General features: G+C 44.0%; 1 protein-coding gene across 1 annotated transcript in view; it reads left to right on the top strand.

The window, feature by feature from the left end:
- The window catches only part of CDH4 (cadherin 4), a 418,520-nt gene that overhangs the window by 329,376 nt on the left and 71,659 nt on the right, over window positions 1-17,485 (top strand). The window contains exons 6-7 of the mRNA XM_036395496.2: window positions 1,103-1,247; window positions 14,162-14,334. Coding sequence (XP_036251389.1) covers window positions 1,103-1,247; window positions 14,162-14,334 — 318 coding nt within the window. The remainder of the gene's footprint in view (window positions 1-1,102; window positions 1,248-14,161; window positions 14,335-17,485) is intronic.

Raw genomic sequence — 17,485 nt, 5'->3', positions numbered from 1 at the left:
CAGCCCTGTGGGATGTGGCACCATCCCGAGTGCCATCCCCTGTTCTCGTGGCAGGGTGGAGGTTCAGCAGTGCTCGCAGGGGCTGAGATGAAGAGGGATGGTGGCCAAAATCTGCAGCCCTCAGAGCCAGGCAGAGCCTCCTGGGTTGGGGGCCGTGCAGCTCCTCCCTGGCTGTCAGAGCCCTCCCGACGCCGTTCAGCCACACACCATTTACAGTAGCCATCTGTTCCCTCTAATGAGAAAGCTATCCATTTTTTTCACCTGGTTACTGATTGTTCCAGACTATTGTGATTGCTTCGTTTTATTAATTACTCATTTTGACATGCTATATCTGTCTCTTTTGTTCAGAAAACAGATGCTCTTGTTTCTGGGCATTATTACTGATGGTTATTGCTAATAAGATAAAGCTGCAGTTCCAGTTTAACTGAGGGCTTAACACTGTGGCTCTGGTTATTGAAATGCCTCAGCACTGGGTATTTTATTGAAGCCTGAGGAAATTGCATTCTTAGTGCCATGGGGGCTCCCATTATTTGAAGGAAAGGGACTTTTTAAATGTCTTTTGGTGCGCAGAGCAATGGGGTCGGTAGCTGTTGCTGTTCCTGGAGACCATGATTAAACAAAGAATAAACATCACTAAGATCATGCTGAAATTTCTTCAGTTACTAATCCCTAGTATTATGGGTGTGAAACGCTGCAGGTTTCCATAAGAAACTTCTCGCTCAAAATCATTTCCTCACTTTACTTGGAACTAAGCAAAATTTGCTTTTCAGATTGTCAGACGAGGTTCAATATGTCTTAAAAATTAAAATAGAGTGGTCTGTGAGCTGTGAAGGGGATAAGATAGCATCACTGTACCAGAGTTGAAGTGTTTCCATTGACAATCACTGTTTCAAAATATTATTTCAATATTATATTAAGCTCTGAAAAACTGTGAGTCGAGTGTAGATGGAAACCATGTCAGTGCTTTCTGCTGGAATTAGATACTGGCTCCATTCAATTTTGAGGAAGTATTTATGATGTAAAGTCACTCCTTGCAAAACAGTCTCTCATTCTGCCACAAATGCAGTTGCTGATATTGTGCTTTCATTGTGCTCATTCCCAGCTCCGGGCTCATGCAGTGGACATGAATGGAAACAAGGTGGAGAATCCCATTGACCTTTACATCTACGTGATTGATATGAATGACAACAGGCCGGAGTTCATCAACCAAGTCTATAATGGATCTGTTGATGAAGGCTCTAAACCAGGTACAGTTGAAAAAAGTCTCAAAGTTTCCCAGATTTTCAGGCATTCATTTGGTGTGGTGGCTTGGACTCTGCTGGGATCACAGGGGATGAGGGAGAGGTTTGCTCTTGATGGCTGTTGGTGGAAGACTGATGGAGGTGAGAACAATCCCATTGTATATCTTTTTCTGGATGAAGAGAAAGTGCAGACTTGGGATGGAGGGAACCTGGGTCCTGGTGGTCCCTTCCTGGCTGTGGAATTTGTAAAAGCAGCAGTTTTGTAGAGTAATGCTCTGTAGCACCATTCTCACACACTCACTGCACACGTACAGGGCTGTTATTCTAATTACAGAGCACTGAAAGCCAGCCTGGCAGTGGCCTTTCCCTGACCCTGTGTCTCAAATACTCAATATCCTCCTCCTTGATATTTAATTCAGTCATTTGCCAACTCAATATCTGGCATCCAGTCAGATTCCAAGGAAGGCTCTGTCTCAAGAAACACTTTCTTGCTTGGGAGCCAGTGGAAACCTGCAGAAGTGGGAATATTCACATTGAAATTGCAGGCTCATCCTCTGTCCCCACAGACTGTTCTAACAGAGGGTAAAATAGGGAAAAACCTGAAGTTGAATTACAGGAAATTTATGGGTGAAAAATCAGTGAGGGTGTAAGCTGTATGAGGAAAAGTGATGATTTTTACATGAGCACATTTATATGCTTGGGAGAAACAGAGCTGTAAAGGTCTTTAATGTTCTATTTCCAACTCTACTGTTGATTTGTTATTTAAGTGTGGTGTAACCCTGCAGTTCCCAATATGGGAGCAGGGTTGGTTTAGCTCATTGCTGACTGTAACTAAAATTCCTGTATCCATTCTTTGTTCTGTGTCACCAGTACAACTGGAAGTCTCCTGAAATCGGAGGGAGTTTTTTTCCTAGATTGTCTCCTTGGTTATTTGCCAGCTGAGGGGTTAAATACCCCGTGACTTTGGTTTGTGTCAGCAAACATTTATCACAGCGGCTCTGCTGCCGGAGGTGTGACAGGGAAGTCTCCGGTGGGCACTGTTTTTAACAAGGTGATTCACAGCCCTGATTGATTGTCTTCAAGCACTGTGAGGGACGGGCAGCTGTGGGGCACACGTGGTGGGGACAGAACGTGACATTATTGCTGAGCAAAGAATAGGTACAGCTCCCTTTCTGATTCCTTTGGGTGGTGATGTCCCAGCTTCATAGTCCTGATCCTGGTGCTGCTTGGAGGAGGGAAGGTGAGGAGTCCCTGAGCTGACAGCTCTGATGACATCTTCCCAGAGAATTTTTCCAGCTTTCATTTGAAGGCCACTTTGGGGCATATAAAGGTTTGAAGATTGATACAACATTTCCATAGCAAATCAAATTTCTTACATCTTATTCGAGGACAGATCAATATTCAAAGTGTTCCCAAATGTTTTAACTAGCTCTGTTCATCTGTCAGAGAAGCAGTAAATTGCATCCTCTTCTTGTCTGAAATCCAGATGAGCCTTTGAGCTATTAAAGAGAACAGGATAATTTGCCTACAAAATACTTGTGCCTCTGCTTCTAGCAGTGTTTTTTGGTATTCTCTGTCCCAGGCTGCAGTGCTTGCCTTTAAGGCAGGAAGGTAGAAAGCAATCTGTTTTTATTCAAAAGCAATTACATTTGTCTTTGATGTATTTGTCAGGGGTTTTTTCCTCTCTCTCCTGTTTAATCGGTATTCTTTTAAAGGTTTATATTAGTATTGAATTTCTCTTCCTTGCTTTTGTTGAGCCTCCTAGGAATTTCGGTACTGGAGGCCCTCATTCTGTGTGCTTGGCAAGAAACATGATCTTGTGCCTTTGAGAAAGTGATAGAGAGGTCATGGAGTTAAAGGGAATATCTGCAAGCTCCTCCTTTGCCTCAAAATTATCTGTCCCTATTTTGTGCAGAGACAAGTGTAGACAATGTATTTAGCTAAGGGTAGATCTTGCAAATATTTAGAAACTTTTTATTAGTTGAAGATGCCTCAGAATATTGTAACAACTAAGGAAGTACCACACCAGCCATTGCAAGAGAAGAAATACGTTACCAGAATTCATTATTATTTCTGGCAGCAGTTGAGAAATGAAAGACACTGCATATTCTTTGAGGTAACAGCAAAATTTGTTCAGTACTGATTCAACAGTAAGTTAGAGATGTATATGCATCTATAAAAATATATCTGCATATGTGTGAATATCCATGCTTCAAGCAAACCAAAAAATCTTGTTATATGTTACAGGAGTTCAGCATTCATTTTCTTCTACTCAGTGCTGCTGAACTATGCCTGAGGACTGAAAATGCTTCCCTGGATATCCTGTGCAATTGTTATTTCTCACATCTTCCATATGCCCATTTATAATGGCTGTGATTAAAAATGCAGGATTACTTGATTACTACAGTATCTGCAATGTTCTTAATTTTGCACACCTCTGATGAGAGATATCAGAGTATCCCAAATAAATGCTGACTCTGAGGGCAGCTAGAACGAGCAGCCAGTGGCTGTTTGAAGTCAGTCGGAATTTTGCCCAGATTTAATTTAAAAAAAAACCCAGATAAAAAAGGATATATGGAGCTTGAGCTCTACCCATGGAAATTTTGCAGAGCAAGACCATCACAAATGTGCTGTAGAGCAGAGGCTGAGCAGGGCACAGTGACCTTGAGCTGCAGGGAAAGGCCCGGTAAGACTCCAGTGGGATCAATAGAGCAGCTCCCATTCCAGTGAGCAGGAAAGGGCCCCGAGGAGCTGTCCAGCATTCCCAGGGTCCAGGATGGAGCAGAGGCAGGGCTGTGTGTGCACAGCAGGCAGGGCTGTCCCTCCGCAGGATCCTGGTCCCTGCTTGGGGCCGGGGTGTGGTGACCTGGAACAGAATGCGTGGCCTCATCTCTGAGCCTGGCAGGGAGCTGCAGAGTGTGCCAGGCCAGGGCAGGGATGGAGGGTGGCCAGGTGAGATGTGACCTACTGGCCCAACAGTGGACATGCCAAAAGAGGGTGGAGTGAAGGAAGGAAAGGGAATGCAGAAGGAGGCATGCTCCAGCCTGCAGCACGGTGTGACACTGCTGGGCACTCAGCCTCCCGCAGGAGCAAGTTTGCTTTACCCTGGAATACAAATATACAAAATTGTCCAAGAGCTGGAAGAATTGGCAGTGATGTGAAGAGACTCATTAGACAGTCTGTTGGGGTTTAAGTGAAGGGGCTTCCCAGCCTGCAGAGCACTCAGCCCGGGTTCCCAAGGAGCTTGCTCTCTGCAAGTCACCTTGAAGCAACCCTTGACAGGAATAGAAAAGAAATCATCAAGTATTATTAATTATAATAGGTTGTTGTTGCTGGCTAAGATTATAATAACTTAATTGAAATAGTGTCTTGAGCCATAGCATAGTGTTCCTGAAATCAGGAGCTCACTCTTGGTGAAGTTCTCTGTAGTGAGAACTGGCCCCTGGACATCCTCAGATTGCTGGCCCTTAAACTGAATTACATCTCTTTCCTTTTCTGATGCTCTCTGGAAAAACAGTTTAATGCATTTCTAGCTTATCTAGCCTCAGGTCAAGTGGCTGGGCAATTTAAAATGTGTAAAAGCAGCCCCTTCCAAAAATGCAGAACAGGAGTAGTGATGCAGGATTTCCTTTTCCACAGGACCATCTTTCTTCCTCACTCTCCCCCTGCATGCTTTTTTTTGATTTAACGCACCACTGTTTGAAAGTGTATCTTAAAAGACCATATTTTACTCGTGTTGAATAATGTTCTGCCTCTTTGAACTTTGCCTCTGTGTGAAGAACACAGCCAAGTTTTAAAAATGCAGCTGCAGGCTGGAGCTGCAATTCCCCTGCTCCCTCTGGCAGCCTTGATCAGCAGAGCTCTCCTGGAGCTGCACGCTGCCTTCCAAGCGCTGACAAAGCGGGATGGCTGCAGGGCTGGGCTGCCCAGCACTGCCTGCCCTGCAAGGATTCTGCTGCCTTTTCCATGCCCACATCTCCCAGCTGCATCACACCAGCTCCTTACAGCAGGAAAGAACCGGGGCTTGGAGTGGGATTTTCCCCTCTGTGAGCCCAAGCCCCTGAACTTGTACTGCTGGGTGTGCAGGATCCCAGCAGCGTCCTTGGGGAAGGCTCTTTCTGGAGAAACTCTTAGAGTTTCAAAAAAAATTACTCAATAAGATGGCATGAAAATGCTTAAATATGAAAGAAGAAAGGGAATTTAATCACAAAATAGTGTGATGGAGAAGGATTACTTCCATCTCTGCAGAAGCTTAGTTTTGCTATAACCACAGTAGGAAGGATGTGGAAGGATGTGGATGTCTCACTTAACTGAAGTGTTCAGTTCTGAAAAGGTCAATGTGAAATGCTCTGCTGTGACTTGAGTGCTTTGCTCTGGGTTGTATCTATTTTGTTTTAACAGAAAGATTGTCAAAAATTAACTCATCTCTCCAAAACAATTTGTTCCTGTCAGACTGGCCTTTTCCATTCCCATTTATCCTTTCCACTTCACTAACTCTCTGGATGCATCTTGGTCCCTTTCAAGTCAATAGCACAAGTCCAGGTGACTTCTTTTAAACTCTATCCAGCCCCTTCATTCTCCTGGAGCCTGGATAGTTTACTCCTACCACCCTTCTTTGGAGTGATGTGAAAGAGTGCTGAGTATAGACAGTCCTCCAAAATAAAGGAATATTAGTATTTCTTACATGAGAAATGTTGTAATTTAAAATTTCTCTTTCTCCTTCTGAGTCCATGGAACTCTGATAGAATAATTGTTGATAACATGCCACGTGAAAAATGAAATAGCTGGGAGCCAAATCTATATGTGGCAAATCGAGTTAAAGAAATCTCATAAAAAATAAACAGTATATAAAAAACCCAAGGATTTTAAAAGCTGATTATTCTACTAGTGTCCCAGTTTGTTTATTTTATTTCTATGCCAGCAGAGATTCCCTCAGAGATTAACACCATGGACTAATGCACAGATGGGGCCAGAAACTCGAAAGTCATCTGAATATTAAGAATTTAAATCTTTAGCCTCAGTGATTTGAACAGAAAGCCAATTATGAGGCTGAATTAGTTTTCAAATTAAACTGCAATTTAAGGCATGTGAAATTAATCTTTTAAGGCATTTAGTTGCATTTGTATATATATTCATGGGGAGAATTTGGATTCTGCAGTTCTGGCTTGTTCCTCTTCTCCGGACTGACAGTTCATGAGGAGATACCTGGTGTGCCTGGTTGTTTGTTCAGTGAAGGAACAGAGCAGGTGTAGCTGGCTAGCAGGGCCTGAAATCTGAAGCGATGATGTTTCATTTTAAAAAATTAATAGGACACAGAGTGAATCCCTCTTCCTGCCACTGCAACCCATTGCAAATATGCCATAGCGCTGCTCATAGTCAAAACATTCAATATGTTTTTCCAGCTTGGAGGTGAGTTCATTTTAGAGCTCTTCAGTTAGGAAGGTCCCAGTTCAAGACAGCACCTGAGAAGGTTCATGGATGGGGCTGCCACACATTTTGGTTTGTAACATTAGAAACTTAAAATGATGCAAATGCTGAATGTTCCAGAGAGATCATGCACAGGTAAAATATTCCAGAGGGTCAGAGTAGGACTCAGTGGATTCTTCCATTCATCCCAGAGGTATTCACAGGTTGGGTGCATTACTTCTGAACCCATCCCAAGTTTGAATATATTCATCTATGGCAATGCCATCTTCTGCACCCTGGGCAGGTGCTGCTCTTATCCTTGCACTCTATATGCTATTAAAAGTGGCTTTTAAACCTGATTGTATTCTCTCACACATTACACACAGACTTAGGATACACAATATTCTTTTTCAAGTTGCTCAGCCAAGCACAATTTTAAGGTAAGAAATTGTTTTTCTGCAGACTCATGTGGTACTGCTTTCCATTTTCTTTCGAGGTGAGTGGTTATGAAATCTGTGCTCTTAATTTCCTTTTCAGAAGCATCCAGTCCCAAGAGCAAGGAAGTGAATTATAGGATTGTAAGTGAGAAAAAAAAATGTAAATCCCAAGACTGGTGGGTTTTCCCTCAAAAAAAAAAAAGAAAAAAAAAAAGAAAAAGAAAAGAAGGCCATGTTGATGTAAAGGAAAAAATGTGGAAATCATGGTCTGACACCAATGTAGGAGGGAGTTACAGCTGAACACTGTAATAGCCTACACTCTGCCTCCTTTTCACCAGCAGATACAAATAGCATACTATGATATATATAATAACATTTATATTATATTGCACCACTTCATATTGTATTGTATCTAGTGCCAAAATTCAGGGATTGGATTGCAGCCTTGTGGAGGATGTGTTCAGTGTCAGGTTGTGTGCAGCTGGGGCTGGAATGTTTCTGGAGTCACACATGCTCTCAGTGCAGCATCAAACCTGGGTGTTCAGCACAGTTCAGTGGAGATGTTCAGGATATCTTGTCCTAAGGAGCCATGCTTTCCCTCTTCTTTAAATTAGCCCTGGAATCGAGAGGTTGTATGTGCAGGAACTCAGCCAAGCTGAACCTGGTGGATTTATGCAGCCAGAGGCTGGATGTGCCTTTGCCCACCCTGGCATTGGACTGGTGGGATTCCTCTGGGGTAAGGGGGTCTCAGTGAGCTGCAGGCTGCTGGAGGGGAGGGATCTCCAAATCTGTAAGGGCCACGTGTGTGCTGCAGTCAGTGCATCTGCTCCTTGGCTCTCCGGAGGTATTTATTCCATTTTTAACCATCAGGGGCTCTTATTTCCGTCCTGGGTGACAGCAGCCTCTTCAGCTCTCTCTGTTGTCTCTCCAGACCTGCTCGCTCTCTTTATTCTCATTAGGCTGGCTCTTGCCCTGTCTGAAGCTGAAAATCCAATGTCTCTGCTAATTAGGAAGTGGCATCCGTTATGAATTAGGTTAGCTGCTTGAAAGGTCAAAATTTGGCAATGATTACAAAAATTATGGTGAAGGAGAATGACAGTAGCTATCAGTTACAACGGAAAGAATATCATTCGGAAGGAACATGCTGCTCCTATTTCGTTTTTTTATCCAGAGCATGTGGGATGCAGTTTAATTTAAGTATATTTGCAATTTATTATACCTGCAGTACTTGCACTCACTTCGGTCATCTTGATGTCGTGTCCATTTTCCTGTTCACCTCTGTGACTCCACTCAGCACTGTTGCTGGGTCAGCTACCCAATTCCACTTGAAACCCTTAACAATGAGTGTGTGAAATTGTTTCACATCACCCATTGAATACGTTTAATATTTTTTCACTTGAGGATGCAGTTTTGTTAGGTGAAATGCTTTAGTCTTTAACGTTACAGAAAGATCAGTTGTACTCTGAGGACTTTTTCAGGATCCCATCATTCTTCTCATTGGAACTTGGTTTTGATGCCTTTGCTTTTTCTTGTGTGTGTTTCTGTCCCAGAGACTTCCTTGCAATGAGTGAAATCACCCAAAGAGTGAAGTGTGTCTGTTATGAGTAGTGGCATGAGATTCCCATCCTCTGTGGGGAAGGAAATGATTATCAGGAAACTGTTCTGAGTGGAAAATTTTAGCTTTAGGAAATGTAAATTTTGCACTGTTCTTCGGTATTTAATCTTCCCACAAGTCTTACTGTCTTCTCTATCTAGCATCAGATGCAGAGGATTCACTAAGTGAGCTTTCCAATTTAGGGGGAAAAAATGAGGAGTAAGGGGAAGTTTCCATTAGTACAAAGCCATTATTAACTTGGGTTAATGAAGATCTAATGTAACATGGCTAGCACCACATGTCTGCACATAATGATTCCGTCCTTTTCTATGGGGGAATGATTAAATTAAGTATCTTGTAGGTCAAAATTAGACTGAGAAGGTTAACCAACCTTTAATGATTCTGCAGCCATTTACCAGCCATTTAAAAACATAAACTGTAAAATAAAGCTGGATAGAGAAACAGCATTATCAGTAAAAAGTGGGTGAATTTTTAGTGTTTTCTGTTTATATCATAGGAAAAGACTGAGAGGATTATGTGGTTTTGCAGTGACATGTGGGATAAAGGGCAAAGTGAAAGGAGTTTTGATTTTTATATTTTGTTGGCTTCCTGGTAAGTGCCCATTAGCTCTTTATTTTAACATGCATTAAATCTAACTAATGGATATCAAACCAGCTTAGAAAAATGGCAATTATAAAGCAATTGTAAGAAAGACTTCAGGAGCACAACTGTGCCAAAATATTTTTTGTGTGCCTTAAACTCCTGAAAGCTCCATCTTTATGGAGAAATGAAGTTGCATAGATGGGAGAGCAGAGATTGCAGACAACATGAGGGGAATTAGCAGCCCTCAGCATGCTTTGGGATTGTCTGAGCTACAAAGAACTGGGCTGATTCTCAGATTCCAGAGTGATTTGAGGGGGACATTTGTTTATGGCTGTGCTTATCTGCTTACACATGCTCAGGGCAGCTATCTCTCTTGTTCTGCTTTTCTTTTTCCTTAGTGTGTACAGATGGGATGAGGTATGGTGAATCTAGCAAAATCTCTTTGCAGTCTTTTGCAAGGAGATGCAATTCATTTTAAAATTGACAAACAAAACTGAATGTACAGGTATAAATTATCTCCCTTTGCTTCCATTCCCCCAGGTTCTGTAAGGCATTTTTTTTGCCTATCCTGTAGAAACTTTAATTAATCTTATGGGAATATTTTCCATAAGGTTTGCTTTCAAGCATTTCTCTCATGTGTCTTATCCATGGTTAGAAACAAAACCATCTCATTTGACAAAATAACATCTGGGAGGTAACAGTCTCTGGGAAATCAAAGGGAATGCATTGGGAAGTTACAGATTCTGGAGGTCTTGCCTTTTATTGATAGATCTCCTTTGTCATGCCATCCATTAATTTTAACTCAGGTGATATATGAACTCTGCACATTAGTTAATGAAGGCTAATGCACAGTAATCTTGTCATCACTAGCTGTGCATGGTAATGCAATCTGCTGCTCAGAAGAGCTGTTCAACATGCAGCAAATTTGATTTAATATTGACATGATGTACTAGGTTTGGTATTTTATTTAACATACCATGTGCCTTATTTGATGAGAAATGGTTTTCTTTCAATAGGTTACATACCTGAGTCAGGCCAGGTGTGTAGTTTAATGCAGTTATATCAGATATATATCTGTTACATCTGCACTGGGTATTCACCCTGTGATACACTGCACAGACTGGGGCAAATTTCTGAGTTTGGGCACTTTATGCATTCCTTTAATGTTGTCAGTGTGCTTGAGAGCAAGCTTTGGAGAGCAGAAAAATAAAGGTGATGCTTTTCTCAGGCATTGAAAGCAGAAAGTTCCTCTTGCCCTGTTTACACTTGTTTAACCTGCTCTTGGAGCTTCTTCACCACAGCAGGATCTGATGCAAAATTGACAGAGTACAGATTGAGGGTCTTGAGTGTGACTTGGAGGAGTTTTCTCAGTGTTTTGGTCTGTAGTAATTGCTCCTAGCCTCTGTTTGGGTAGGATATGGAGCTGTAAATATGATGTGGTTAATACTTTGATTTCCACAAAAGACACACATCCTGTGGGCCAGATTAGGCAGTCAGTACTTTGTCACTTAAAACCAAACAAAACCAGCTTCAATCCTCGAGTGTGTTAGAGCTGTGCTCTCTGCCACTGTATGTTTGCCTAATTTGTGTAGTATTAGGGGCTGGATACAGGGATATATTGCCTTTATTTTAATATAAAGTACATGAAGATGTATCTCCGTGTAGAGGACATAGAAGCATGACATTACTTACTTTATTGCAGGTAAATCATCACCAACCATCTGAGCACAGACTAAGAGTTTATACAGCACCCAGAGGATGTCAGACACTTTATCTGTGTAAATCCACATCGCTCTGTGGAATACTCTTGTGCACAGATCTGTGTTTGTGTCATTCACTGCAGCATGCAGGTATCTGGAGGATAAATCTTGCTTAAAGACAGGCTAAATGCAAAGCAAACCAAGTGGAACATGGCAGGGGGGTGGGTTACACCAGCTGAGCCCTCAGGAGCCATCCCTGGGGATGGTGCCCTCAGCACGGGGAACAGGAGATGCTGTCGGTCAGCACTGCCAGCTGGGAAAAGTGTGCACACAGGAAAGGGAGAGGAGATACCAGCCACTGTCCAGACTGTGGGGAGGGAGAAGCAATTTGCAGCCAGCAGACTGTGGTCAGACAGACAGACAGACAGACAGACAGACAGCCCCAGGGAGAGCCAGGAAGGAAGTGGCTGCCGCAGCTCCGTGTGTGCTGCAGCCACACAGGGCCCTTTGCAGAGGGCCTTTTATTAAGTTACAAGATAGTAATTAATGCCAAGTTCCTCTCTGTATTTTCTCTGTGGTTGGGTTTCATAATGGAAATTAAAGATAGGAGATAGGGAGCAGATTGCCTCTTGAAATACAGCTCCCTGGTGCTCAGTTCATGACTTTAGAGACATTTGTCCAGCCCCATCTCCCTTTCTGGAGATGCAGGTCAAATACTGCTGAAATAGTCCTTTTTCTCTAGAGCAGATGTGCTTAGTCCAGTCCTAAACTGCAGGAAAGGAGCAAAAGGGTCAGAGAAAGAGTGAAGGAGACCTTCTGTGCTCTCCATCCACAGTACAGCTGCTGTCTCCCATCCCCTCCCACCAGAGCTGCAGCCTGGCAGGTTCCCCCACCATTTCATGCATGTGCTGGTTAATTTTGGATCCTGCAGTACAGTCTGAGACATCCCACATGAGGAGGGACCACAATTTTGGGGTGCCCTTGTCTGAACCCGGAAGTCCAAATGACTTTCAGAGCTGTTTTTTTGCGCTAGAAGTGCCTCATGAAATACCACCTGTTTTTTGGAATACATCCTAAGACTGCACATGTCCTAAAATAGATTCTGTTTTCCCCTTCCGCTTCTGTTTTCATTAGCCCCAGGTTTTGACATTCTGTTCAGAGATATTTTCAGTATTGAATGCATTAAGATAACACAAATTCCAAATCAAACATCTCATTCAGCATATTTCCTATTTAAATTTCTCCTGTACATTTTCCCTGTCGTTATCTAAGGGTTGGTTTCATTATTTGTATCAGCTGTCTCGTGATAACTCGTTTTGCAAAAGAGCAAAAAACGAATGCTTGTAGAGAAAATAGAGAAAATTTGTTGCTTGCACAGCCTTGTTTCAATTCAGTGTTCCTTCCGTCTTCTGAAGTTTATTGATCGGGAGAATGTTAAAGTTGTTGAATAGTTTGTTTTCATTTCACAAATGTGAATCAGGATTATTGCAGAAAAACAGGAATGTATTCATCATTAAGATTTGCTTTACACATTCATTTATTTTTTAATCTATAATTCTTATTGAACTAAGAAAACTCACAGGAATATATGTATCACCACCAAGAACAAAAAGAGCCTGATTGAGGCAGATGGAAGAGCAGCAAACACTTCACACAACTGCAAAAATACAAACTTCTTCTGCACTTCTGCTAATACTGAGAAACGCTGGTTTCCCAGAGTTGGGAAAGGTGCTGGGGGGATTTCCTACGTGCTGAGTGGCTTAAAGACACTTGGCTAAGGTACCAAATGCTGCAGCCATTCAGAGCATGTGGTGTTTTTCAAGTCTTTTGCAAATAGATGAAAGCTCTGCAGCTCTCTGGTCTTCCTGAACTGGGAGTGTGGTAGCTCCCAGTGTGACCAGGCTGGGTGTGCCAGAGGAGACACAGCATGCTGCTGATGCAGCCACATGTCCTCAGGTTTGTCCATGGCTCACATCTAACCCAGAGACCAGAGCAAACTCAGCTCTTTTTGTAAAGCACGTGTGGCTCCATCTGGAGTCAGCTCAGGTTCTTGCTGGGACCATTTGCATCTCTCCAGCATGGCAGGTTCATAAGTTGGTCTGTGCTCAGACTTCCCAAACGCACAGTGTTCGAGTGGCACCTTCCCTCTTTTCATGGATGCTGTTGGGTTTGGTGATCACAAACGAGGTTATGTCTGGTTTTGCTGTCTCTCTTTGCCTCCCACTCCTCTTCTCAGGTCTCATATCATTATACTCATCCACTGTTGCAGATTGCTTTGTGTCAGCAGTGTGTGCCTGCCCTTCCACTCATTCCCTCCCACCAATACAACAAGTGTAAAGCTGGGCCCTGTGAGCTCTGGGGGGGTCACAGGACCATGCAGCTGCAGGAGTCCACCCAATCAAGTAACATCTTTTACGCTCCTAATGATAATTTCCCACTTTAGCAGAACACCCTGCTGCCAGACTCCAGTGCTAATGAGCCTGTCAGTGCATCAGTGCACTCCGACAGTATCGAGAATGTAGGGATTTGTTTTTTGCAAGGCAAATGAAGACACTGATGATTGGCAAGAAACAAACCAACAATTCAATACATCACTGGCCACACATACCAAATAATTGATTTTCTGTCCTGCTGGGCAGCAGCTGTTGTATTTGCTCTGCAGAAATGGATTTTTTAATCCTGGAGGGACAAGAAAGGTGGATGTTTCTCCAAGAACTGGAAGCTGCAGGCAGTTGCTTCCTGCGCTGGGCATGGGCATGTTGATGGTGTCCTTCTGAAGCTGCTGAGAAGTCTGATGGGCTTTCCACTATTAAATTCTGCTTCTGAATGCATGTGAATGCAGTGATTGGATGGGAAAAAAAAATCTCCTGTGAGAATCTGTGAAAATTGCAGAACAAAAAATGCTGCCCTAAAACTTACAATCACTGGAAGAATTAGAAGTTAATCATAGATACCCTCACATAACTTCTCTCTATCTACCAGTTACACGTAATCATCATCCCTCCAGATCATCCATCTCAGCAGTGTTGCTATTTCCATAATCCTCGCCTCGCCTGCCTGGATTGAAGTGAGCTGCCTATTCCACAGCATTTCTGAACAGAATGCATGCCCCCAGGTCAGTGGGACCACAGTCTGCTCTGCACTGAGGTGGCCCTGCTAACTCTTCTTGCCTTGTTCCAGGGACCTACGTGATGACGGTGACGGCGAACGACGCGGACGACGCCACCACGGCCAACGGGATGGTGAGGTACAGGATCGTCACCCAGACCCCCCAGAGCCCCTCCCAGAACATGTTCACCATCAACAGCGAGACAGGGGACATCGTCACCGTGGCTGCTGGCCTTGACAGGGAGGTGAGTTTGGAACCATCTCACCGGGTGTTTGGTGAGGGTTGCTGATGTGAAAAGCACAGACCCTGTCTGGTGGGGAAGATGAAACAGGAAAGCCTTATAGATATGATTGCCTGGCAAAAGATTTTGAGAATATAGAAATTGTAAACGAGATTGAAATGAAAGCAAGCTTTGAGGTACCTTAGTTACTGATCAACTGGAAAACAATGGTATGGCCAGCTGAAGGTTTTTGATGAAACAATTTGATGAAAATTGTTTGATTTTTTGATGAAACAATACCCTCTGCTTGCAGACAGGTCCAAGGGTCAGAGCAGACCCTACTAGCTTGGCAGAAGGGGTCCAGAGAGTAGTTTTTAGGGTTTAAAATGTAACACAGTATGATAAGGTAATGATTCTTATAGGTTGTATGTAAATGCTGTAGGATTTGTATATTGTACTAGATTGGTTAGTGAGAATCAGAATATTCAACACAGAAGATTTATTGTATTGTAAGGGGAACCTCGCTCTCTTACGCTCTTATCCTCTCATCCTCTCTCTCTCTCTCTCTCTCTCTCATCCTCTTTACCACTGTCTTTACTTCTCTTGGGCCTGCTCTGAGCTGTGGCTGGCAGCTCCCAGCAGGACCCCTGCACCCACACCCTTTGCAATAAACCCCAGGTTCCACGACCTGGCTTCAGAGATCTCTCGTCTCCGTCCATCCTGACCGTCCTACCCCCAACACTCCTACCCCTGTCTTTAATGCCAAGGCTCTAAAAGCTGCAGTTGAGGTGTGGAGATCACAGTCTTTGCTTCTGCAGCAACTGTGGGGCGTCGTGGCTTTGATGTGATATTTTTGTCTTAATCCATATCAGTCAATGAAACCCTGAGAGAATCTTCAAACTACAGGAGCTGATATTTTCCTTTCCTAAGTTTGTAAAACCCAAAGATGTAGAAAATACTCCAGGAAGCATAGGGGGATGAATAAATGGTCATTTGTCCCCCCCTTCTGTTGAGGGGAGATAAAGTGACAGACATCTGTAGCCCTTTCTAGACCTGTCTTTCTTAGTTCTTTGCATGTGATCCCTGGAAAAGGAACACAGCCTGCACTTAGCACACTTCATGTCCTTGTGTCATTTCCAAACTAGTAAAATTCCAGTGATTTCAGGTTTGTGTGGTGTTCTGCCTATAGTGCCTCTTCTTTCTGGCACTTTACAATGTGGAGGTTTTCCAAATGCAGCAGAAATTTCACTTTTACTGACAAAATAATACTCTGACAGTGTAAACTATATAATGTGATTCTCAGAGCTCTGCCTCCTCTAGTTGGGGATATGTTCAAGACAAAGCATTTATGCCTCATACATTAAACAAAAATCAGTGCAGTGTCAGTGGTGGGATGGAGTGAGTGGGGAAGGAGAGGATGGGGTCAGTGGGTGTAAAGGGAGAGAACCCCAGAACTTCAGTTTTGTTTTATTCCCAATTGGAGTGTGCAGGTGATGGAATTCAGCTCAATGCAACTGGGAGAGCTCTGTGGACTAAGTGATGGGAACAATGGGCCACAGAGAGTATGGAAGGAAGGACTTGCTTAGTCTGAGGCTCAGATGTTTATTTTCAGGCAGTCCCCAGAGCCAACACATCCAGTGGGCGACTCCAGTTTGGGAGAGCCCCGTGTGCTGCGTTTCTGGGAGAAGGCACCAGAAACTGGTTTTGTTCCTCTTTCTCTCCTTTCCTCCCCTGTGGCAATGTGAGGGCAAGCAGGAGTCGTCCCCAAATATGGGCCTGGGACCTAAACTCTGAGAGGTGAAGCCTCCAGAACCTTGGAGATTTTTCCCATGCCCCTCAGACCAGCAGCACACTTTTGGCCCCACTGCTGATGCTGTGCCAGACTCCAGTCAGGAGACATTCCCTGCCAGGCCTTGTGCCCGTTTCATTCCCATCCCTGGGGCTGCTTTTTTTGCTTCAGAGAGCTTGGGGAGGAATCCCAAAGGCAGCTGCAGAGAGCAGATAAAAGCCCCAGCAGCAGCTCAGCAGCACATGTGGAGCCCAGGGGCATCCCGAGACAATGGATGGGATGGGATGGGATGGGATGGGATGGGATGGGATGGGATGGGATGGGATGGGATGGGATGGGATGGGATGGGATGGGAATGCTGGCTGGGAACAGCACAGGGCTCACCCTCAGCACCATTTCAGGGTGAGCTGGCCCAGGGGGGACATGCTGTGTGGAACAGCTTTCCAAGGAGAAGATCAGGAGAGCAGAGAGCTTTCCAGGTGTGAAGTAAGGAAGCAGAGCTGGGCGAGCAGGAGGAGCTCCAGCACCTGCTCCTTCCCACCTGATGTGGCAGACTCTGCAAGCACAACCTAGGGTGGATTTGACCTTTCCCTGCTCCTTTTATTCCAAGAGCTGGGAAGTTTGCTGAATCTTAAGCAGGTAGATGATCCCAGGCAGTGCCGGAGCCTGCGGCAGGCTTGCAGTGGAAGAGGAGAAACAAGTGCTGGAGAGATTGCTGGCAGCCCCCAGGGGATGGTAGCAGAGTACTCAGAGAAGAAATTGAAATTCTGGCAGGAAAATGCTGATTTTATGGAAATGAAAGAACTGTTACTGCCCCCCTGACATCAGTGGGGGCCAGCATTTGAATGCTGGGCGATACGGGCAGAGAAAGGTCGTCAGTTTATATTAATTTCAGAAACACAGATTGGGATAACTTGGTGGGAAAGAGGTTTTAATCTCAGCAAATCAGCTCAGAAAAGAGGCAGGTGATAATTAGGGGGAAAGGATAAGTCAGAATCTCTTTTATTGCTTCTCTCATTGCATCTGAAGTATTTTAAGAACTTGCAGGGGAACCATGTGCTTCGTGTAAGTTCCCTTGTGCACAGGGTCCAGGAAATCACAGCTGGCACATTGTGTGTGGAAATCTGGTGCTGACTGTCCCAGGCTGAGTACAGGGGTGGGCAGGGGACACTTGGATCAAGGCAGAACAACCAGCTCTGGGCATAATCCTGGGGCTGCCCTGAAGGCACAGGGCATGCTTATTCCCAGCTCTCTCTCCTGCTTTCAGGATTGCATCTGGAATTGGCAAAACTTTCTGGTTTATTAACATAAAGTGATATTGCATCTAAGTTGAAAATTGTGTTTAAACACCCCCATTACTGTACCACAGACTGGTTTTTTGGTTTT

Source organism: Molothrus ater, chromosome 17, assembly GCF_012460135.2.
Source record: "Molothrus ater isolate BHLD 08-10-18 breed brown headed cowbird chromosome 17, BPBGC_Mater_1.1, whole genome shotgun sequence".
Classification (NCBI taxonomy): domain Eukaryota; kingdom Metazoa; phylum Chordata; class Aves; order Passeriformes; family Icteridae; genus Molothrus; species Molothrus ater.
Note: the sequence above shows the minus strand (reverse complement) of the source record. Positions and strands in the feature narration are given on the sequence as shown.